The sequence below is a fragment of the Camelus ferus genome, chromosome 4 (genome assembly GCF_009834535.1).
Source record: "Camelus ferus isolate YT-003-E chromosome 4, BCGSAC_Cfer_1.0, whole genome shotgun sequence".
NCBI classification, from domain to species: domain Eukaryota; kingdom Metazoa; phylum Chordata; class Mammalia; order Artiodactyla; family Camelidae; genus Camelus; species Camelus ferus.
In genome coordinates, this window is record NC_045699.1 from 70,425,542 (window position 1) to 70,450,290 (window position 24,749).

The following is a 24,749-nucleotide window of genomic DNA, read 5'->3' on the forward strand; positions in this document are numbered from 1 at the left end:
GGAGCAGCCCTGTGGTGCAGTGCCACTCCTGCATTCATGCAAAAACTCTCTACATGTAGTAGGTGTCGAGCCCTCCTGAAGCCAGACTAGGTTGATACCATTGTGCAGTTAAGAAGCCGAGGCTCCAAAATTAATATCTTAACGTTGTGGTGGGCTAAGATTTGAGCAAGGCTTGTCCACCCTGGAGCCCAGGCTTGCTGTACTGCAAGGGACTTGTGAACAGATTCCTTACTTGTCCTTAACAGATACCATGTCCTCCCCAAATGAGGTGAAGGGGAAGTAAGCAGTGAGGCGTGAGGCGGTAGGGAGGCAGAAAGACCGGTGGGAGGTTTGCTAGAGGTAGTGAGGGCCGGAGGATGAGGGTAGACTGGGGAGGCGTTCCAGAGAGAGCGAATGGCACGCGTCAAGGTGCGCACACACAGGTGAGGCAGCTGCAGGGAAAGTGCAAGCCGTTTAGGGAGGCTGGGATGAAGAGTAGGTGTCATGGGGGAAGATGGTCCCAGATCAGACACCAAAGGGCCTCATGTACTCACTTCTGGAGCTGGGGCTCCTCTTGTAGAGGTGGTAGTAGTAACAGCCCCAGCCATTCTCTGCAGGCCTGTTCCATGCTAAGAACAGTGTCTCCCACGTAGTCTGCAAACTGCCAGCTACCCTGCAAGGCACGCAGTAGGTAACACTGTTCCTTATGTTGCCACAGGTGACACTGCTAGTAAATGTGACTGAGGGTTGACAGGCAGGCTACCTTGCTTTGTTTTCTGCCTCTTGGCCAGCAGCCATCTTGATGGACTTTAACAGGAGAGTACCTTGGTCAGATTGCATTTTAAAAAGACCAACTCCCCTGATGGCAGTTTGGAGGTGGAATGAAGGGGACAGGTGCCGGGGGCACCAGTCAACGGTGTGGTGGGACATGGAAAGCCCAGGACCTATCAGAGAGTTAGGAGGAAAAGTGGCCAGAATATGGGTGTGAACTTACTGGGGTAAGAGGGAGAGGGGATGTGAGTGACAGGTTCAGAATGGTTGGAGATGGTGGGATCTTATTTTGTATTGATGTTTCTACTCCATTTTCAGCAGTCGTAGACTTCTTTGACAATAGATTGCTAGGTGATACACAGTTCCTTTTATTAATGTTTTGCTTTTTGGTGGAGGGAGGGGGACAAGGACTGTTTATCTTCAGAAAGGCTAACATTTGGACTGCAGATAGGGACAGAGATTAGGGTAGAGAATTCCATTTTATAAAATTGGCTAGGAACATTACAATGTAAAAAGATTTTGGGAAATAGTTACACCTTGGGCTAATTTAAATAACTTATTTTTTAACTTTTTATTTTTTAAAGGAGGTTTCTCTAGAAATCCACTTAATTTATTGCCCATAATGCTTATAAGTGGGAAGTAATAAAACTGCATATACTTAAAAAGAAAATTGCATAATTTGGACTTTGCACTAATTTATTACAGCCCCCTTTCTAGGCCCCTCTCCCTGTCAGATGATGGGGGTTCTCCTGAACCAGATCTGTAGTGTAGAGGATGTGAGCCTAGAAGGCCCTTGGGGTCTGAGATGGAGTTCAGGGGCTCCGTGTCCTTGCATGGAAAAATATTAAAATTTTATTTCACTAAATGCTAACTGAAAATTAAATTTTTTAAAAGAATGTAGATGACAGACTACAATAATATTAGCGGTACTTGTTACTTTGTCACCATTAGAAATCAAATATTTTCAAAGCGCACAACAATTGGGACTATTACTTACACTCATCACTACTGTGAAATGACAGTAGCTACTATTAGAGCTTGTTATTAATGTGTTAATAAAGAAGCATATATTTGGGGGAGGGTATAGCTCATGTGGTAGAGCACGTGTTTAGCATGCGCGAGGTCCTGGATTCAATCCCCAATACCTCCTCTAAAAAAATAAACAAACTTAATTACCTCCCGCCTCAAAAATTTCTTTTAAAAAAGATTTAAAGAGAAGCATATATTTAATGCATTCATAAAGAAGCATTGTCTCTGAAATTAATTTTTAAAAATACTTTGAGAACTGTTTTAGTACAGTTGCTTTCCTTTGCAATGCTCTGTATTTGTTTGATGCATTTACAGACTTTATTCTGAGGAATCCCTAGGCATCACCAGAGGGTCCACAGCACAGGTGAAGACCCCTCCCTTAGTATCAGGCTCACCTTGGATCCCTGCGTTAACCCTGCTTCCTTTGCCAGGCATGGTCTTGTTCAGGGTCCGCCTCCTTTCTAACCCTACTGAGCTCATCCACTTCACAACTCCTGGCCCTCAGAGTCTCTGTCCTTATAAATTAATCTACAGGTCAGCCCTTGTCTATTAAACTTTTGCTATGAGGGTGTGTAAGTTTTCATGAGCACTGTTTCTCCCACAAGGAGCAGAAGCTGTGCAATGGTTCTTTGCATCGCTACCAGGTTGCCCTAGCCCTGCTCCCCAGCAGCTGACACTGTGTTTTGGGGTGCTGGGAACATTTTATTCAGAATGTGAAGTTAATGCCAAGGCTGTATTCAGCTAAACTTGTTTTTAAAATAATTTTAACTGCTCTGGTTGAGGGTGTAAATTACAAAATAAAGAACCGTGTAGAATGTAGACAAAATGACTTTCATCGGGTTCAGATTGTGGGAAATAATACTTTTCCTCTAAGCTCATATTATAAAATGTTGTATTAGACTGTGATAAACTGACTTGAGAATAGTCTGAGCATGATCTCATCAGCTGGAACGGAGTATGAAATAAAACACGAAGCCTTCCCTCTTTTTGGAAGGCTCTGTTTTATACATTTTTAAATCACAGAGATTCCTTGAATTGGAGGATAATAGTGAAAGGCCCACAAAGGAAGTAAGAGCAAAGCAGCAAGTGTTTAAATAATTGAATATGAGCAAAAGTAAAGGAAATGTTTGTCATGTGTGACACACCCCGCCTCCTGCCCCTTCCCCACACTCAACTGTCTCCGAGAGCCCTGGTGTGGACGGTGATGACTGCCCACTGCCAGCTGCTCCGAAGTCTGGAAGTCTAGAGGGAACCGTGACCTTGGGCATGAGTGCCAACAGGAAGGTGGGAAGCTTCCCAGGGATGTTTTTCCTGGAAGTGGAGTCTCCCCTCCCCGCCCCCCCCCCCCCCCCCCCCCCCGCCAACTCAAGTAGCATTTTACCTCTTCCAGTTTACTGGTGGCAGCTTCAGCAGCAGCAGCCCCTGAAAGTCTAGATCAGATATGCCATATCGGAGAATCTTCTGTAAGCATTTTTGATCAGTGACTCACAACTCTAAGAAAGGATTATTTTTGTATAAAACAATCTTTAAGTTGTACCTTAAAGACCCAAGCTATTTTCTTAAAATACTGTCCGAATAAATTAATCATGCACAGATCCAGTGAATTTTGTGGCATTGTCCCTACAGAATTTTCAGTAGGTTATTCTCATAGTTGGAGCCATAGCTTTTTAGAGGTTTGGAGGCATTGTTTAGACATCGCCATTCTTGGTACTCCACTGGCTAATTAATGGCTTTTCCTGAGTTTTGTTGGTGAGTGGAAACCTTTTCATTAACCGTATGGTGAAATAACAAAAGAGTTTTTGATGAGATGAGAGGTATTTCTGAAGATGTAAATCTTAAATATATTTAAAATGTAACTTAAGATGTTGTAGAAAATGTTAACTAAAACTTTTTAAGAATAATAGATGCTGAAATTTCTTTATCCATTAGCAGAACGGAAGAGGGGAGCTATTTTGGATATCATCTTTGAATAAAGCCTTTGGACTTCTTTAGGGGTCTAACATCCGGACAGTGGGACTTGCAGAAAGTTCATGCATTAAGCAAGGAAGATTTAAGTACATTCTGCAACTTTGGCCTTGTAAGCCGTGACCATTTTTAAGGTTGATGAGCATAGTTCACTATGAAATGAAGCAAAGAACTTGGCATTTATACATTGTGAGTCAGTTTTGACATCAGCCTGGATTGGGAATTGACTGGAAGGTTTTGGTGTTGAACTGTGTCTGCACTTCAGTGCCTCGATCCAGAGGCATGCATGAGCAATACTTCCCTTTGGGCTGTGGCCATTAATTTGTGGAATGGAGCAAGAGCTGGAGAGGAAAATTGAGAGACTGCCTTGGATTTCCTGACGTCCTGTTGAATCAAAAATCAGTGGGAGGCCTTTTCCTTCCTGACAAAGGCCTCATCCCCTCACTTGAAATTCTCAGCATCTGCCTCTGTGCTAGGGACAGTCCTTTAACCCATGCTTTAAATCTGTAGTACCCCCTGGCCAGTATCTGTGTTCTGCCTGTTCCAGGTGTTTTCCAGGCTTCTTCCCCTGATTATGTAACTTTGATCAAATCCAGATGCTTCAGAATGTTTGATAGAAGAGGTCAAATGGCATTCGAGAAGAAAAGCATTTCTGTATTCATGACTTTGGTTTAATTTCCTGTGTAGGCCCGATCTGCCAAAGTTGTATGCTCATGGCCATGAGGTTGGGACCCCTGGAGGGAAAGGCACACGTACTTCAGGACAGTTTGAGGAGAGTCCCTCCTCCCCCAGTGTACTTTTCCGTGTTAGATTATCAATTATACAAGTGTCAGCTGTCTTCTATTTATGACAGCTTTTTTTATTTTTGTAATGGTTGTCTGATTATAAAAACCATATTCATTATGTGAAATATGCCAATATCTTGAAAAGAATAAAGAAAATTGTAGATGTTTGTAATCCCACCAAACTGAGTTAAACTACTTTCATTGTATAAGAATGCCCATTTCATTGACGTCTTAATACTGTTAGCCTCCAGAAAACGTACCTGGAGAATTTGCATTTCTTTGATTATTAGGAAGGTTAACATGCTTTCCTTGTTTGGTGGTAATTTAAAGTTTCTGTGCATTGCTTATTCATAGTTTATGTCCATTTTTCCTTAGCGGAAGGATTTCTCTTTTCCTTTTGATATGCAGGAGTTCTTGTGCTTTAAGAATCCTCTGCCTATTAGTTTTGCTTAAAATAACGACAATAGAAGCTCTTTTGATTTGTTTTCACTTAACTGACTTGCTAAACATGCCTCTCTAGTGCCCACAGGACAGGGCAGCCCGTCCACGTGGCACGCTGAACCTGCCACCTGAGTCCCACCACACCCAGTCAGTTGTGTTTCTTCCCACATCTCTCTATTTCAGTAGACATGTCGTTTCAGTTCCTTGGTTAATATGAAACGAGTGAAATCCAAATGTGAAAAGAGATTTGTTTCTTTGAAAACTTAGATGACTGCATTAGATAGACTCAGTAAAGGCAGGTAACTTTTTAAAAATTGCCACAGGATTGCGTGTGAGTGGCACAACGGTAAACAATTGGGAGGAGTTATGCTGGGATTCCACAGCACGTGGCTCTGACTCCTCCCTCCGCCTGCAGCAAGTTGAAGCTGGAAGTGAGATGGTGCGTGACAGGTAGGATGGTAAGACAACATCCGGTTCTGATCACATACCCACACTCAACAGAACAGTCCTTGGCCCTGTAAGTCAAGACTAGCAAATCAATGTACATTCAGGTGGGGGTAGGAGATCACATATTTTAATTTTTAAAAATCCTTGCTTTATCCAGCTTTTTTTTTTTTTTTTTTTTTTTGTTAATTGATCAACCTCTGATCACAGTGGCACTAGATATACTTTTAAAACCAATGTAAATACTCAGAGAACAGAGTCTAACACATCACTAAACCTTTTGCACCTTCTAGGAAATGGTAGTGTTTTGAGACTGTCTTCCTTGAAATTATCTTTGCCCTCATGATTCATAAAATGAAATTACCATTTCATAACTTGGGATTTGCTATTTTAGAGAAACAATTCCTAAAGGTTTACTTCATCAGTAGCACAAAAACTGGAATCGAAAGACCTTATTTATGTTCTATTGGTTTATTCCAAAGAGCTGTGTAAAAGAATGTTCATTTTGGAATTCTCCAGTCGTGTTTCTGGAAGTTTAGCCTAGTCCCTCAGATGTCTTAGGTGCCTCCAGTGTCTTTTTTGAAGTGAATACTGCAGAATCAGGCCCATCCTTGAGATGGGTGTTATTGCCCAAGAAAAGACATTTGGGGGTTCCCTCAATCTATGAAAAGGGAAAATTAAAACAATTTTGTTTTGTTGCCATTTGTGTTTGGCTTAAACATATGGTAGATTCTTCCATTCTTTTCAAATTAGAATTTTCCTCTTTACTCCTTTTTAAAAGTATGATTTCTTATTGTAGTTTCCTTAAATGAGCATTTGGATTTCACTCCGTAATATTCCACAACTGTTAAGGTCTACTTGGTTGCAGATACTAACTACTATATATAAAATAGATAAACAAAAGGTTTCTACTGTATAACACAGGGGGCTATATTCTGTATCTTACAGTAACCTATAATGAAAAAATATGGAAAGGAATATATGTATGTATATGTATGACTAAAACATGCTGTATAATAGAAACTGACACAACATTGTAAACTGACTATATTTCAATTCAAAAATCTACACAGAGTAGATTTGCTGGCTTGGAAAAACACTTGTGCATATTGTCGTTGTCGCAGAGAAATTGTGGAGAGTTTGAACATAGTCCAAGAGAAAAAAGACAAGAAATTTCAGGAAGAAATAATGAACTGTATTTAACCCTGTAGTGAATATAAAAGATGTCGACTGGTTTGCAACTTTTAGAACCTACCTATAGGCAAAAATTAAAGACTTTATTATTGCAGAAAAATAGAATTTCTTTTACACAAAGTAAAAGAAAATGTAAAGAAAGCCATACTTGAGCATAAGTATAGAAACAGGAGGGCTGGAAGGAAGGGTCGGATGTAATAGCCTTATCTTGGGAGGTAAATAGCTGAGAGACACTGTCTCCAGCAGAGGAAACAAGAAATAAAGGTGTCAGTCTGTCGCTGCAGACGCAGAGGTGGCCAGGAGAGAATGGCACAGGGGAGACGGGGAAAGGGAGCAGCGCCCATCATGAAACCGCTTATACTTAGAGAGCCGGGGGGTCAGCACAGGTAGAGCTGTTGGCTCTGGGTGCAGGGAAGAGTGGGGTGGAAAATGTTGTCCTTCATTGTAAGCCCTTCAGGACTATTTGATTTTTAAATTATGTGCATATATTAGCTTTCATATATTTTAAAATGTTTAAAAGCAAAAACTTTTGCTTCATATGATAGCGTAAACGGTGGCAAAGACACATGAAAATGGACTGTTTCCATTTCTAACTGAATTCATTTTGAGTTAATGAACTTAATTAAAAAGTTTAAACTACTTGAGAACACTAGTTACCACCTTGGAGCCAAAATACCTGGTGTTTTCCACAAGATTTGGGAAAGGAAGAGTCCATTTTTTTTTAAACCACCTTACTTGTTAATAGATAATGTGTACAAATGTTTGTGAAGAAATGAAATAAAGTTGGAACGTGTAATGTTGAAAACACAGATTTTTTTTTTTGTTCCAATAAAGACAATAAACCTTTTTTCCCCCTGATTCTTCTTTCTCCTGTCTGTCTTCTGTTTCCTTCTTTCTCTTCCAGAAGCCCTTCAGAGGCCAGTAGCATCTGACTTCGAACCCCAAGGTCTGAGTGAAGCAGCTCGTTGGAACTCTAAGGAAAATCTTCTTGCTGGTCCCAGTGAAAATGACCCCAACCTTTTCGTTGCACTGTATGATTTTGTGGCCAGTGGGGATAACACTTTAAGCATAACTAAAGGTAAAATAACTGGGCAGCTGGTGGTGGTTGCAAGAGACAGAAATCAGGGGAAGCTGTGGCTTGACTGGCCACCCTTTGCTGATTGAGAGAACAACTTTAAAGTTTGGGATACAGGAGATCAAAAAAACTAACAGCATCTTTATAAGAGAATCACTTTTCCTTAAGGAGAAAAGTTCCTGTACAGTTCTAGCAAATATTTTTTTATATTAAAAAAGACACCTGGACCAAACACTGAAAGCAGTTTTTTTAATAAGAAAAAGTATTTCTCCCCTAAAAAGCTTCCTTATATTAGGAACAGAACACTTGAGTAAAAAATTTATAAAAACTGAGGCTATATGTTTATCCATATATGCAATGTAAACAGGAAGCTTCATATATAAACATGTACTCTTAAACACTTATAAATGCATATATTTATGTGGACTTGTTAAAATGAGGTATTTAGGAATTTGGAGATTTTTAGTAATCATGGGAGAGTAAGTGAGAATGAACAAATTAGCCTTTAAAACTGCTGCGTCTGATTTGGTTCTTTTCTTCTAAGGTGAAAAGCTCCGAGTCTTAGGCTACAATCACAATGGGGAATGGTGTGAAGCCCAAACCAAAAATGGCCAAGGGTGGGTCCCGAGCAACTACATCACACCAGTCAACAGTCTGGAGAAACATTCCTGGTACCATGGGCCCGTGTCCCGCAACGCCGCTGAGTACCTGCTGAGCAGCGGGATCAACGGCAGCTTCTTGGTTCGGGAGAGCGAGAGCAGCCCTGGGCAGAGGTCCATCTCACTGAGATATGAGGGGAGGGTGTACCACTACAGGATCAACACTGCTTCTGATGGCAAGGTATGCGGCCCCAGGTGGGGAGCTGGGGGGCATGGCTGGGGGTGGGGGTGTTAGTCTTTGGCCAGAAGAACCCAGAGGTCCTGCTGCTTGGTTGGTAAGTTATTGCAGCAAAGCTCAACCAAGAAGGTGTTTGAAGAAGTTTTCGAGGATACAGCAGGCATCATCCCATTAGCCTTAATAAAGACACACTGTTGAGGACCCGTCACGTGATACTGAAGGTCCACAGGCTGATGGGGTTTTCTCATTGTCCTGCTGGAGTTTTGTTGTTAGCAGTTTCATAAGATAAGTGGACTGCCGGTTGGGTTTTGGACATACTTCTTATACTGAAACTCTTCCTTTTTAAAAATTCTCTTACTATGATAGTAATTTACCCTCAGATGAGAAAAAGTCACACAATAGATGGTTATTTTTAAAGTGAAAGACCAGCTTAATAGCACCTCCTCAAAATAAATCTGATAAATGGCCTTCTTCCTATGGATGAAATCACATTTGTGTGTGTGTACAATCTAAATGCACTGGTGTATTTTTTGCATTCTTTTTTTATTGAAGTATAGTCAGTTTACATTGTATATATACACAGTTTTTAAACAAAAATGGGATCACATTATGCCCAGGTATTTTCAAACCCAAACTGTAGTTTTGTAAAGGAGTTTATATATATGGTTTTGTGATCTTCACATAAACAGTCCTTAAGAGTCCATGAAAGGAAGGGAGAAATTAACGTTTACCAAGTCCCTACTGTTTACTGGGACATTTTTCAATCTTCATCTTAGTTAAAACTCACATTAGATACTGCTTTTACCTGCATTTTTGCATTAAGGAAATGGAGGCTTAGAGGGACAGAATTTCTTGCTGAAGATCACATTGTGAGTAACTGCTGGAAATAGGCTCAGATTTCACTGTCCACTCCACTGCACCATGCTGTCGGTGAGGGTGTAGACAGGTGGATTGTCAGGCTGGGTCCAGATGGTGTATGTGTTTTTTAATAATATGTAATGCATGCACATGGTTTAAAAAAAAGAACAAAATGAATTGCAGTGAAACATAATTCTATTTTCTAATTCAGTTCCCCTGCCCAGAGGCAACCTCTAACTAGTTTCTTCCAGCGTTCTCCCGTGTATTTGTGTTTATATTTTTAAAAAACATGAGTGATGCATAATCTCCACTGTTCTGCATCTTGCTTTTCCCACCTAATAGCATATTTTGGAGATTGTTTCATGGCAACACATTTAGAGCTGCCTCATTCTTATTAATGACTGCATAACATGAATGGACCACCATTTATTTAGGCATTCCCCTGCTGGCCGACTTTCAGGTTGTTTCCAATCTTTTGCTATTATAAATAATGCTGTTATGAGGTGGATTTCAAATCTTTAAAAAAAAAATCTCAGCCCACCATAAAAAAAGCTTTATATCACCACCCCATACGCACACTAGTAACAGAAGGTTCATGAAATCCTGCTTACACTTACTGTATGTAATGCATGCTGATAGTTTTTTGCTTCATTCTGTTGTTTCATTTTTTTTAATTCTCATCATAATCCGCTAAACTTATTTCATAGACCCACTAGTGAGTCATGACCTGCATTTTGAAAGTACACTGCACATTCTTTATGTACAGTCTAAGCATATGCGAGATAAGTTGCTAGAACTGATTGAAGATTGTGTGCCTTAAAAGCTTGTATAGATATCACTTTCTTTAGAAACTGTACAAATGGGTTTGCTCACCAGCAGTGCTGTGAGGGTGTGTTTCCCTTACCCTCGTCAGTAGTGTACCATCAGACTTGTGATAACATCTCTGTCACTGATGAGTAAAGAGGCCATCACGTTTTGTTTAATATGCGTGTGTCGAATTTTGAGTGTTTCCTTTGCCATTTACTAAACTCATCTTTTCCTGTAATTTGAAATATACCAAATGTACATGTGTGTTTAGGTCTGTTGATCTACGCTCTGTTCTCTTCCATTGGTCTGTCTATTCATACGCCAGTACTCGACTTTTCATTGTTATGGCCTCATGTCTTAGTATCTGGTAGGGCTCGTCCCCTTGTCTTAATCTTGCTGGCCTTTTGTGGCTGTCCTCACGCATTCATTTATCCCACCCAGATGTACAACACGTTTCTTTTTTCAATGTTCTTATCTGTTGCTTTTTCCACACGTCTCAAAGTCTTCAGGCTGAAGTCCTTTTTGCAAGTGTCTGATGCTTTCCTCGTTGGACGTGTTTTTATACCAGCACTGTAGTCTGCACGACAGACGGCACAGTCTGCTGTTGATACGTGACCAGAGATCGGCCTCGTCAGCTTGCTTTTCAGGTCATGTTCACATCCCAGATTGGAGCTGGGTCCTTCCATTCTACAAGATGAATTCCAGGGTGCTAGGCCGTTTGAAACCTAGCCTTCAGACCACAAGGGTGCCTTTTTAGTGAATTAGAACTCCAGAGTGCACTGCCCATGAGGGAGGTGATTTCCTGGAGCTGACAGCTTGCTTCCCATCTGTGCTGTTTATCCAAGGCAAGTCATGCTGCACCACGGTAATCGGTTGAGGTTTGTGCTGAACGGGATAATGGTTTCTTTTCCCTAGAGTTGTTTAATCAGCATCCTTGGAGCAGATGCAGGCAGGCATGATCTGGTTTGACAACTTATTAGCTGGGGGCTGGTCTAAAATGTTTAAAGGAGGAGGAGAGCAAGGCCTGCGTGGTTACACGATCTGTAGAATTTGAGAGTCATCCGACGAGGAAGCCAAGCGCTCTGTCTAAAAGTTGGTATGTGCCAGGTGGGTTCCTTTCATTCCAGGTAGAATAGAGGGAGTATCACTTGATCAGGTAGTATCCACTGCTGGGCAGCTCGTCAGAGTGCCCTAGGCATCTCGCCTTCCTCCTCCCTCCCTGGCGGAGACTCTCCCTTCAGCTGTCTGAGCACCTGGAGACTTCTCGGCCCATGGAGTCGTCAGGCCAGCCATCTGCGGAGGCTTCTCTCTGAGGGCCACACTTGAGGGGGCTATGTTGGGTGGGATCATGTGCTTGGAATGAGTGTAACAGCATCAGGATTGGGGGCGGTATTAGAGCGAGGCATGAGGCAGTGTGGCTTGGCTTTGAAAAAAGCTGCTCACATAGCAGAGCTTTGATGCAATCTTTTTTGGATTTCTAAGGGGGAAAATTTAAAGTTTGGTGAAAGGAAGAGCCTAGGGTTGAAAAAGTTTAATTCTTACTTTCAAATCAGCTAATCTTTAGAAAACAACTGAATTTAGAAGATTCTTCTCTGAGGCCCCAAGGGATTTCTTTCTGCCTCCACCCTCTTGGCTCTGGTTTACTTCCCTCCCCGTGTTCCTAAGCTTTCAGCAGCCGTTGTGGCTGGTCAGTCAGCTCAGGGCCACCAGCTCAGGGCCCAGAGCCCGGGACTCTGGGAGTTCCAAGCTAGACTCTTGAAAGGGCCATTCCAGACTGAGCCACTGCCGTTTCCTAGGAGTCTTCACAGTCTTAATCTTCAGGTATGCTGGGGTTTGCTTCTCCTCGGTGCTTTCTTAGAGTTTGGAATCCTCTGCCACTGTCCAGAATTAAAGACTGGGTTTCCTCCTCCACCCCCACCCCCAGTCATTCTTGGTTTATTATACCTTACTTACTTTGGTGAGATGCCCCTGCCAAGCCCCACAATTCCTTATGGACCTTGATAGAATCTTTCCTTTCCTTCCTTCCTTCAAGAGATGCCCAGTTGACATTTATTTTTATGGTCCGCTGAAGTGACAGGTTTAGATTGACAGGAGTGGAATTTGGGCTTAAGCTTTAGCAGAGGTGGCAGGACAGGCACCAGCTGTGTAACCTCTTGATGACACAAGATTTACCTGCCCTGGCAGTGGCTCAGCAGGTGCAGGCATCCCAGTGGAAAACCCGCTCGCTAAACCACGGCTGACTCTACCTTGTCAAGGAGACTGGGAGCGTTACCGCTAAGTACTGTGTAGTTATCAAGTTACTGCCTTCCTGCTGGTGTGTGAGTGGCTCCGGGGGTGGGGTGGGAGGACGTGGCTTCTGGGCCTTGCAGCCTGTAAAGTATGTCCGAGACGGGACTCCGGGGTCTGAGGCAGCCAAAGGTGCCCAAGCCTAGGCTCCACTGAGCCTGTGAGTCTGGCTGTCATTCCTGGTGAATTTCTTTGACAAGTCCTATCTCTCGGGTCCCTGCATGATTAGGAAGAGGCACAGCCCGGGCTGAGCACCCAGAGTGTTTGTGTAACTGGGTGCATAGCATAATGACATACCATTCATAACACTAATTTCACTTTCTTCTGTGAACATGCCATGAATTCCTGATGAAGATTACCCAGTTCGCCAGCAAAATGCTGCTCAAAAACTAGCCCTACTCAGAAGGAAGCCACCAGACGTGACTGTTAGAAGATGGCTGCACAGTACATTTAAGGGAGAGTAGTTTCAATATTTAATAAGTGTCGGTTATGTAAATTTTATGTTGAAAGATGAACTAAGTCTCAGGGTCTGTAAATTTAATTATTAAAAAGGATAAAGTTTGCCCATTCACAGAAACCTCCCATAACTCTGAAATCTCTAACAAAGGAGCCTGCAAGGGAATCAGCTGAAACCAAGAACAAATTCTGCATGAAGTAGGGCTTAGGGGAGCCATTAGCATTCTGTGCAATAGGGTGAACTTGATCTTTAGGTTGGGGAGTGCGCCTTTCAAGCTGACAGGGAGAAATAGGTAATGAGCCTTGCTCCCAGGTGACCTGCCCCAGGAGCCCAGCAAGCGAAATGGGCTCTTTTGCCTGTGCCGTGCTAGTGATTTCCTAGGTGGGAGTTGAGCTCTGGTTCCAGGGGGGTGCCTTCTTGGAATGGCTTTACTCTCCTCTCTTCACTCCTCGACAGGGAAGATGCCCATCAGCTAACTGGCCAGAGAGAAGAGGGCTTGGGGCACGTGCAGCCTGCAGTGAAGCAGTCGGACAACTGAGGGCCTTTCCAGAGAGGGCTGGGGGCTAGGAGCTTTCCCCCTACCCCCGCTCAGTCCTTCTGAACTGCACTTGCATTGGTGACTAGAGTCACCTGACAAGAGTGCCGGGTCGTCAGTGTGTGGGCATTAAGCTGAGGGCAGGCTCAGCGGACTTCTGACTTCTGCCCCCCAACCCCCCAGCGCCCAGCACTCTGGTATGCAGTTCAGGGACCTGAGCATGACCCCTGGTGTCTCCCTAGGGCGGTTCACTTAGCTGTTTCTCCTTGTGGCTCTGAGGTACAAAAGTGGGGCCTCCTGGTGGGCCACCTCCTCACCCTGAAAGGTCCTGCTGTTCAAAGGCACCGTCTTCTAGAGGGACAAGTTCCCCAGAGCTGCGAAATCCTTCTGGACTATTCCTAGGTCGCTCAGAATTTTATTTTAGTAGGATTGCTACATAAAAATTGTAAATTATAAACCTCTAAGCCCAAAGTTTGATTTAAAAGAATTGTTTATAGTCATTTCCCCAAGTGAAAGAGAGAGAGAGAGAGAGAAAGGAAAGCAAGGAAGGAAGGGAAGGAACAAAGAGAAAGAAAAGAAAGAACCTCCTTGTTAAGGAATCCTACCCCTCTTGAGGTTTATAGATGGAATCAACTTGTATATCTGCTGTTATTTCCTTTTAAAATATTTTTATTATCTAATATTACAAACATACAGAAAGTAATGGAACCTACCATAACCAACAGCCAAGGCCTTGAGCCTGACATGTGTTTCGGCCTTTTTCTTCCCTTTTCTTTTTTTGAGTAATAATCAGCTACCAGTCCTGCTCCTCCTCTTCCTCCCTCTGGCCTCGGGCATCACTGCTGTCCCAAATCTGTATACCTCCTTCCCACATCTGTGCAGTTGGGGCAAGTCTTACGAACACCTAGCTCTGATTTTAAGTGTCCTTTCCACCTTCAGCAGTTGTTGGCTGCCCTTAGTGAGCCAGTAGATTCAGTTATGTGCCTGGAGCCCAGATGTTGTATGTGAATTTTAATGTGAGTTGTTTTGGGTAAGGAAATACTCCCTCACTACATCACTGAGTCAAATTAAAGAAGAGACAGGAGAAGAAAGATAGCTGTCACCATCCCCATTGTTGCTTTCCACCAGCCTGCGCCTTTGCCTTCATCCCCTTTGCAGCGTCCAGACGAGAACTCCATGCGGAGGGGGTCCCCTGTGCAGGCTCGCACCCGCCGTAGGCCTCAGTTAGGACTCACGTGCACGTGTGTCTCCTGTCCCTCCTCCTTGCTTCCCTGAGCTGGGGAAGGCGTATGACCCTGTGCAGCCCTCCAGGCCCCACTCAGTTCCAGGAGAGCGCTGACGGACTTCCCGCCAGGGCGTACTGCTGGGCTTTGCAGATCTTGGCCTCTGATGCTTCTTACTGAGCCCAAGTCAAAGAGGTAGGAATGAGAAGGAGGTTTATGTTTTGTTTAGTGATTTTCATCTCTGATCACTATTTGTTCCTAGGTAACTATGTAATTACAGGTTTTAGATAATAAACATAATGATTTAAAAATTATTTTCATCAGATATAAACTTATAAATAAATTAGATAAACAACAAAGTCCTAATGTATAGCACAGGGAACTACTTCAATATCTCGTAATAACCTATAATGAAAAAGAGTACGTGTGTGTGTGTGTGTGTGTGTGTGTGTATGTAAAATATACATATATAACTGAATCACTATGCTGTACACCAGAAACTAACACAACAATGTAAATCAACTGTACTTCAATTGTAAAAAATTATTTTGTTTTCCAATCAGCAAATACTGAGTTCTACTCTTTTTAATTTAATCAACAACATTTATTCAGTACCTCTTACATGCTCATCCCTTGTTCTTGACACTGGGGATGCAGAATTAAAACAGACAGCTTTGGGCCCAGTTCTCAGGAAGCTGACATTCTGGTAGGTGGAGGCAGATAATCGTCAAGCAGGTAAACAGAATGATCAGCTAGTGGTGAGTACGGTGCAGAGAAGTAAGACGAGTGTGATGACTGGTGCCAGATGATCAGGGATACTTCATGGACATTCACATTGGGCTCAGAATGGTCACAGAGAACCAGGCATGTGAAAATTAAGCAGGTGGAGGATTTCGCGGAGAAACAGTGTGAGTGATTTTCTAAACACTTGGTCCTGTGTAGAGAGCGAGTTGTTTATCTGAGGTTTTGCTGTGCATTAAATGAAGGCTCAGTAAAGCTGGCCTGTCGAGTTGTTTGAGTTGCATCTGCCCCATGGGCTGAAGGCTGCCCTGATTTCCTCAGCTCTACGTGTCCTCAGAGAGCCGCTTCAACACCTTGGCCGAGCTGGTTCATCATCACTCAACTGTGGCAGACGGGCTCATCACCACCCTCCACTACCCGGCCCCCAAGCGCAACAAACCCACCGTCTACGGCGTGTCCCCCAACTACGACAAGTGGGAGATGGAGCGCACAGACATCACGATGAAGCACAAGCTGGGGGGAGGCCAGTACGGGGAGGTGTATGAAGGCGTGTGGAAGAAGTACAGCCTGACGGTGGCTGTGAAGACCCTGAAGGTAAGCCTGGGACCACCCGGTCAGACGTCTGTGAGCACCGCCACTGCTCCGGATAACTCCGTTAGCCATGCCTGTCGTCTGCTGGTGCGCGGTGATGCTCCTTCAGGTCCCCGCCTTGCGCACAGGTCCCAGGGCGACTCTCAGCTCCTGCCGTCTGTGTTTCCACACATGGTGAGAGCTGAGAAGTGCTGCGGTTTTTGGTGTAAAAAGATTAGACATTTCGAGGGAGTTTTTTTCATTCTGTGGCAAGGTTGTTTTAAAGCTGTGGGTTTCCGTTCTGTTTGTGTGGCATTTGGATCACTTCCTATTGCGTTAAGAGAGTGGGGGTAGAAAATCTCTGAGTTTTGAAAGAAGGAGATTTAACCAAAATGTGTTTGGCTCTCGTGTGGATTTTTGTTGGTAGATTTGAAAGTCAAGTGCGCTGAGTGTTCTAGCAGGTTCTAGTCTCTCTATCATGTGTCCGGACTTGTGGAAACTCAAGCATGGGGCCGCCTCCACTAGGAGGGCGTTAAGGAAGCAGGGAGGCTTCTAACGCAGATACTGTCTGTTCTTTATCGCTGTGACTTTCACTCTCAGCGAATGCCTGGTGTTTGTAGTTTCCGGGCAGTTGTTAGGATGCCAAGGGGAAGAGGTTTTCATGTGTCGTCCTCCACCTCCTTCAAGATGTGATCCCCGTTTTTACCTATGGCAAGAGTGTCCCCTAGTGTTGACCTGTGTGATTTTCACTTGTTTTAAATGAACTCCAATTACATTGACCTGTGCACAGAAATTGAGAAAGGGAGCCCCTTTTGTAGCTACTAGAGAAGAAGAAGTGAAACAGCCCCACTGGGAAAGGTGCACCCAAGTGTGTGCGCACTTCCTAGAGGTCGGTTAGGTGCACGCAGCCAGAATCTCTGCCTTCTGGGGACTCAGTCACTCCCCTGATGCCCTCAGAGGCACAGTAAAATGGAAATTATGATTTCTGGTTGATATGAAGTGACACTTTAGAGAAAAGATTGCATTCTTTAGTCCTAGAAACCACAGGTGGCTTCTTGGCATTCATATTGACTGTGTCCCCTTAGCTTGGTCCTTGGGGCAGGATTTGTGTGTGTGGTGGGAGGAGTGGTGGTGGCATGATGTGGGGTCACCTTAAGGACTCCTGGATATTCTCTAGATAGAATTCTTTTTTAGCTTAATAAGCAGCTATCAAATTCCTTAACACTGGAATTGTGAAAATGCACTGGACCGAGCTCTTCCCATCAGGCTGGTCGAGGTGGTTAGAATCGTCTGGTTGGTCAGTAGGAGACGTGGGCAGGTCTGACAGCAACTGCAGTGCAGTGCGTGGAGGGCTGAGCTAGAGGCCCAGGCTCAGGGCTGTGGCTCCACGTGGGGAGGAGAGTGGAGCCTGTGAGCTCTGTTGGTGGGGCCAAAGCACGAAGGGCATCGTGAGCGGGCCCGTGGTGGAAGAGCAGGACCTGGCCTGAGGAACAGGGCCAGGAGGGTGAGGGAGAGGGCAGAGAGGGCACAGCAGCTCACAGAGGGCTTGAACCCGGCTGTGGAGCTGGGGGAACATCCTGGAGGCAGTGGGGTGCATTGAAAGGTTTGATGCACAGGAGTAAGATGATTGGGTTTTCTTTGCACAAGGATGGCTGTGTTGGCGAGCCCTAGAATGAGCTAAGCAGCCGTTGCCCCGCCTCCCACAGCCCGGGCGGGAGCAGGGAGAGGCGTGTGCCTGTGCTCCGGTGTCTCAGTTTGGCCCACGACTGAGGACCAGACCCAGGGAAACTGCGCTTGACCAGCTTGCCAGGCTGTTGGAGGCCCAGCATTACCTGCACGTTGGCCAGGATTTGCCAAAACAAAGCAAGAGTAAAAGCACAAAACACCCTAGATTTTAGTCCAGAAAAGACTTGTTTAAAAACTTCAAAAAGAGATGGAGTTTGCACTGGGGGGAACCGTAGCCCAGTAGTGGTGCTGTGGCATTATTTTCTGAACAGCTGAGGAGGGGGATTCTAGAGGAGGGACCCCCTGGAGCTCAGTGGTGGTTTTTTTATACCATTACATCAGAATTAATCTCAAAATGGGTGCCTTCTAGAGTATACTCCTCTAGTGACATGTTATTAGCTTATTATACTTTTAGTGATTTCCCCTAAGAGCCTTATTAACTTATGATCCCACAGTTCATAAAAAATTACAGAATGTAGTTGCATAAATTTCTGTGACTAGTCATTCCAGGCGGTAGCTAATTAGGGGGAAGGGAATATGTCATTTTCTAGGATATATTAACCCAAAACATGGTACTAAGCAGCTCCTAAATAAATGATCCCTCCTTCCACCTCACCCTGCACAGAAAACGTCTGTGCAGTATGTTTCCCACTTATCAAATAGCTCCGTATCAGCATTTGGCGCATTCATCTCCATTGTAGAAGCTGAGAGTCTGAGTGGTTCTAAATGGGGATGATGGTTAACATAATATTGAGTTCTTACTCCCTGCCTGCCAGAGTCTGAGTGCTTTATGCTTCACATAGAGCATCGCATTTAATCCTTACAGCCACCCTAAGAGAAGGCTGCTGACGTTACTGCCATCTCAAGGTTGAGAAAACTGAAGCAGAGGGAGGGTAAGTGACTGGCCTGGCATTAGTTACGTGGGCAGCAACGACAGAGCCAGGACTTGAACCCAGGCATCCTGCTCCAAAAGCCCAGTTCTTCTTTTATTAAATTGTTACTCAGTTCTGATTCCTCCTCATACACCATGAAAAATACACATGAACCACAGTTACGCATCCTAAAAATCACACACACACCCCGCGCCCCCCCCCCCACCCAGTTCACTTCCCTCACAGGCTGTAGCTATGATCTGCTTTTCTCCTGAAAACTCCTTGGGAATTCTGTGCAGTTCTAGCTCAAGCTTCTGTTTGCTCAGCCAGTTCTCACCAAGCCCCTCTTTGTGCCGGACCCCCGCTAGGCACTGGAGCCTCAGTCTCCTCCTGCCTCCCTGTCCTGCCTTTTTGGTACTGCTGGCACCTCAGCAGACAGAACCAGATCCTCCTTAACAAGCGGGGGAGCAAGGCCCTACTTTTAACCACCACTCCTTATTGATCTGCTAGGCGGCACTGGGTCTGGCACCTTCAGGGCAGAGAGAGACCAGAAGGGAAAAGAGAGGGCACTAGGTTGACCCCTGTGGATGAGAAACGGGAATTACAGCAAAGGCCCCCGATGGGAAACTGCTAGTTTGAATTTTGACCCATACACTTATGTTAGGTTATATGTTACAGGCAGGATGTGTCTCAGAGAACCAACTGTCAGGTATAAATAACCCCAAGTTTCAGGTGAGCTGTGTAGTAAAAGTTTTGTAAGTCACTTTTCTTTCTATAAAACAGTTGTGTAAGTAATAGAATTTGGAAAAGACTACTGTTGATCTAATTATGTTATTAAGGTTGACTCATAAGCTAGCTGACAAATTTACTATTAAAATAGCAAAAAATAACATTGTTTAAAAAAGTTGAGACTTAAAATTGTACTCAAAAAATGACTGGAGACTAAACAACATGATACTAAAAATTGTACTTAATTCTTTACCTATTTTTCAAATAGGTAATATATACACACAGTATCCTCCACCCTTGATTTTTGTGTCTTTCCAGAAATTGTCCGCGTGCATGTATCTTTTAACCATATGGCAGCATGCTGCAGACGCTGCCCCATGATGTATCTTACAGTTGTTCCTTAACAGTGCACGTATGAATGTATTTTACTAGATACCAGCCTTCAGTAGACACTTGTGTTCCTTCCAGTACGGTTCACAGGGAATCTCCTTGTTTGCACACATGGGAGAGGATCCTGGTAGGTCAGCGTCTCCAAGTAGTGCTGGATCAAAAAACTCATACGAATTTGCACTCCTGTTTTCCCTACCCTCACCAGCGCAGTGTGTTTTGGTTTGGGTTGTATTTTTGTTATCCCCCCCGGAAATTGGTTTTATTGGAGAGCTCCAGGAATGGCAGAGAAGGAAGGGCTCCATGCAGCACTGACACTGGACAGTCACACGCAGTGGCTCTCTGACTTCATGAGGGGGCTGTGCGCTGGGGAGAGAGTCCGCACGACTCAGAGCCCACGGCTGCCACATCACCCTTGGCTCCTGCAGTGGGTTCCCTATTGGCTGTGGGGCTAGATACAGTGCAGTACTTGAGGATCAGAGTTGTGGGGTTCCTCTGTAAGATATTTCTCGTGGACTTTTCGCTCAAGCTTCAGGTCCCTACTCTGGTTAGTGAACCAACCACCTTCCTCAGTCTAGCTCAGAAACCGCTACATCTCTCCGTGCGTCAATCCGGCCCATCCGATAGGTGCAGGGCGGGCTTCACCGTGCTTGTAACCTTGCTCCCCTGACAGCGGGTAGGAACCGGAAACATGTGGAAACTGATCCATCTCAGGCACGAGACCTGCTCTGCGGCCAGGCGTGTGTCCCCGTCCCCCCCCCCCCCCGAGAGGGAGGCTTGGCGAGTGCTAAAACCTGTGCCGCACAGTGGGGTGCTGGGCCGTTTTAAAAATAGTGTTCTCTTTTATGCTGTAGAATTCCTCCTCTTGGGGATGAGGCCAGTGAGCAAACAGAATGAAGCTGGTTAGAAAATACCTGTGAGATGTTGAGTCTGGAGGAATGTATCTGTCAGAAAGACAGGGGGGAAAAAAAGCCCATGTTAATTACAGAACCAGCCCGCCTTCTGTACAAGCAGCACGTTTAGTCTGCTTCTCAGAAACAGAGAGCAGCTGTCCTAATACAAGTGAGTACCACCGAGTGAGTGCTGGCCGTGTCCTGGGCCCTGTACTCGGCGCCCTGTGCAGGAGGTGGGTACTGCTGTGGTCTCCGTTTTGTAGATGAGAAGACAGGTTCAGAGCTAATCTGTTATCTGTTACGTAGGTAACTTACCACGGTTACCCAGCAGAGCTTGGTCGGTGTATCCCACAGGCGTCCTCCTGACCATTCTGCTGTGCCAGCCAAAGCATCCACCCACCTCCGGTCAGCCAGCCAGCCCTCGTGAAGAGAGGCCAGTTGGCCCATCTCCCTCCTTGACAGACAAGGCTGAAATTCACAGCTTTTCCTCAAAGTGTGGCCTTGGCCCTAGTTATTCAGAGTTAGTTTTATTTTACTGTATAAATGGAAGGATTCTCTTCAAAAAGATGATGGAAAAATTTTAAATAAAATTAAAGGAATATAATAGGATAGCATCAGGGGTATTTCCAGTCTAACACAGCTGCAGGATGCTGTTAGGAGTTTAAATTATACATTGAACCGGGTCTGATTCCAGCAGGGGGAGACAAGTTCACACCGATTGTCCTGAAAGAAAAAAAACCAAGGAATTATTTGTACTGTCCACAGTGTGTGTGTGTGTGTGCGCACGTGCACACGTGTGTGATGAAGAGAGGGAGAGAGGAGGGATGCCTCTGAAAGCTGTAGTGTTGCTTTCGCATGTCCATGCCTCTCAAGACCTAGAACACACTTGCAGAAAAGAGTCAGTACCTCCAAGCGCAGTCTTATTTCTGAATGGATTTCACTGTGCATGGTTCATTATGCAGCGTTCTAAGTCTGGAAAGCTTCCTTTGAGAGCCACTATTTGAACATATTGTTGGCTGAGCAAGATTCTTAAAGGCCCTGGTCCTTACGTGAGTGGCACTGACTCGCCTGGTTCTGACAGGCATTTGCTCTCCAGCCTTTGACAGTAGCATGTCACCCTGGTAAATCAGAGCACTCTGCACCGAAAACCACATGGTCTGCTGAGCATATTAAGGAGCAGAGGGGACTCAGAAGAATTAAACAGCCAATGAGGTGGTGGCAGGGATGTGTTCTTTTCCTACCCATGCAGCTCGACACCAAGACTACAGAAGATGTTTAATTGACATTAAGAGCAGCTCACCATTTTTAAAGAGCAATAAATTGTTTTGAGTCTCAGTCTCATCAAACCCAAAGTGAAGTGATGTTGGGCCGGCGCACGTCCTCACTGGTCATGCTTCGCTTGTGTGCGTGATTGACCCAGGCAAGAAAGCGCGAAGTCGAGGTTGGCCGGTCCTCGAAGTCTTCCCCGTGCGCGGGGCGGGGACCGGGCAGCCACGGTGGGTGAGTGCTGCAGTACGGCACTTTAGCTCTTGGTTTCCCGAAGGGGCAGGTACAGTGTACGTGAGCTTCCACATTTAAAACCAGGTGGATACCGCTTTCCTCTTGGGGTAGTCTAGTTTCATGACGTTCACTCCCCGTCTCCCATGCAGTCTTGCTCGTCAAACAGAATCAGACTTGATGTTGAAACTTGGCGGGTGGTGTCTTGTTTTCCTCCTCGGCCTTTTTAGCTGGGTTCTCACAGTGAGACTGTGTCATATCCCACCTGCCTGCTCCTTGTTTTGATGGTCAGTTCAGAGGATGGTAGGTTCTGTAAGTCAAAAAGACCTTTTACCCCGTGTAAGCCTACAGCCAGGCTCTAACCTGATGTAAGCCCATGGGGCCAGGCCCCATCGCGCTCCAGACTGATATGTGAGGAAATGGAGAAATACTATCACATTTGTCTGGGCATTTGCTAATATCTTTGTCTCCCCTCGGCGCTTAAATACTGTGAACTTGCTAAAACGTGATGTGTACAGATGGCACTTGTGAACCCGTTGTTAGGGAGCAGCTAGTGAGGATTGTCTTACAGTCTGAGTAATTGGCCTGACAGGTAGTGATCGCTTCGTTTAGAGCCCATGGCACCGCATGCTTAAGGGGTTCAGCACCCTCTGTTTCTGCCGTATTTTGAGGTGCTGTTCTTTGGTAGTGCTATAGATCTTTTTGTGTCAACAAGGTCTCTTCTCTTAAATCAGGTGCATTTCAGTTGGTGAAGCATTTTAAGAGCCCTTGGAAACCATCTGTTCCTTAGAGAAGTAGTATTGTGTTTGCGTTATTTACCTGTGCACATCTCCCTTACTTCCCTTAAACTCTACAAGGTGACGGAAACAAATAGTCTGCACAGAGTCACCAGAGCAAGTCACCAGCATATACAAGCCAACCTTGGTGTATTGCTCCGGATGAGAATTCAGAAGTTCAGCCCCAAAGGGGAAAATTCTTTGTGCCATTGGGGTGATGACCGGCCACCTTGGAACCTGTCCAGAGCAATGTCGTGGTTGAAACTAATAGACCAGGATGGTTGTTTGTTGGAGCTCCAGTTTGTATTAACTATTCCAGTTGTACTTTCCCACTTAAACACTTTCCTCGCTCAAATAATTTCATCACTTTTTTTTTTTCTGCAGGAGGATACCATGGAGGTGGAAGAGTTCTTGAAAGAAGCTGCAGTAATGAAAGAGATCAAGCACCCTAACCTAGTGCAGCTGCTCGGTGAGTGTGTGGAGCTCTGAAGAGAAGACCGTTTAATTAAACCCTCTGGGGTGATACAGGTGCCATTAGAGAAGAGATGAATGGCTCACTGCATTAAGGTTTCTGATTTGGGCATCTGTTCTCTACCAGCATTCAGCCCTTGGTGAAGGGAGGTCTGTGTGGGATGGTTTGTGTGTGTGTGTGTGTGTGTGCGCGCATTCACGTGTGAGAGAATGTCACTGCTTTAAATTAATACCCAGGAGCAGTCAATTGCAAATCTCAAACTGGCTTCTGAAACAAGAATTTCAAGAGTTCCTTCACAGACATGATTCTGTAAGTAGATGTAACCATTAGAGGGAAAACTCACGGTGATTTAGTTTGATGTGGCCCGGACTTTGCTTATGAACTCAGTGGCAGCCTCTTCCTGTTGAAGTTCATTGGCTGGGGAGGAAGAAAGGGGCGTGGCCACGTCCTGCCCGCAGGAACATAATCTCAGTCCACAGGTGCATGGGACCGTGTTACAACTTGGGCCCAGGACACAGGGCGGAGTCCAAGTCCATTTCCAAAGCCTTGTTCTTCAGTGCTCGTCTGTTTGATACTTGTTCAGTTGGGAGAAGGGCAGCACCCTGAAGCCCTTGTCTTGTTGGCAGGGGTCTGCACCCGGGAGCCCCCATTCTATATAATCACTGAGTTCATGACCTATGGGAACCTGCTGGATTACCTGAGAGAGTGTAACCGGCAGGAGGTGAACGCTGTGGTGCTGCTGTACATGGCCACTCAGATCTCATCAGCCATGGAGTACCTGGAGAAGAAAAACTTCATCCACAGGTAGGAGCCTGGCCAGGCCGGCCTCCCCACCAGTCGCCCAGCATCCTTTCAGAAAAAGCCCCAGCCTGCAAGGGCTTATGGCTCAGTCTCTGACTTTAGTGCTGGCAGCTCACTGGACCTGGCAGATGCCAGGTTCCTGATGTAGCCGGCTTTGGGCGTGTGTCCAGGACTGAATTCGGCCAGGCCTAGCCCCTGGACCCACAGCAGTTAATCCCAGGCTGGGGAACATTTCACTTGGGAACCATTTTGGTCTAAGTGGAACACTGACTGAAAATTATAAAAGGTGCCCCTTCTGACAGTCACAGCTCCTCTAAGTAGAGCGCTCTTTGTTGGTCCGAGGCTGGAGTGCGTCAGTAATGACCGCTTCCTGGGAGCCGTCGGCACTGCTGTCACACAGGCGCTCGGTAACAGCCACACATGGGTTTGTTTCTGTGTCCTGTGTCCCCTCCCTTCTCTTTATTATCACTTCATTCTCCACTTAACTTACTGTCACCTGGTTCAAGGACGTTTCTGCAATTGTCAGAATTGTGTACATGCAGTTCTAAATTAAGCGTCTTTGCTGTTTTTAAAGCCTAGAGTGTTTTGACCTTCAAGTGT

At 45.1% G+C, this 24,749-nt stretch overlaps 1 protein-coding gene across 5 annotated transcripts in view; it reads left to right on the forward strand.

Moving 5' to 3' along the window:
- The window catches only part of ABL1 (ABL proto-oncogene 1, non-receptor tyrosine kinase), a 124,501-nt gene that overhangs the window by 88,679 nt on the left and 11,073 nt on the right, over positions 1-24,749 (forward strand). For all 5 annotated transcript variants that reach the window (XM_032478674.1, XM_032478671.1, XM_006181927.3 and 2 more), the window contains exons 2-6: positions 7,513-7,686; positions 8,228-8,523; positions 15,749-16,021; positions 23,261-23,345; positions 23,975-24,152. In XM_032478674.1, the coding sequence (XP_032334565.1) occupies positions 7,513-7,686; positions 8,228-8,523; positions 15,749-16,021; positions 23,261-23,345; positions 23,975-24,152 (1,006 nt within the window). The remainder of the gene's footprint in view (positions 1-7,512; positions 7,687-8,227; positions 8,524-15,748; positions 16,022-23,260; positions 23,346-23,974; positions 24,153-24,749) is intronic.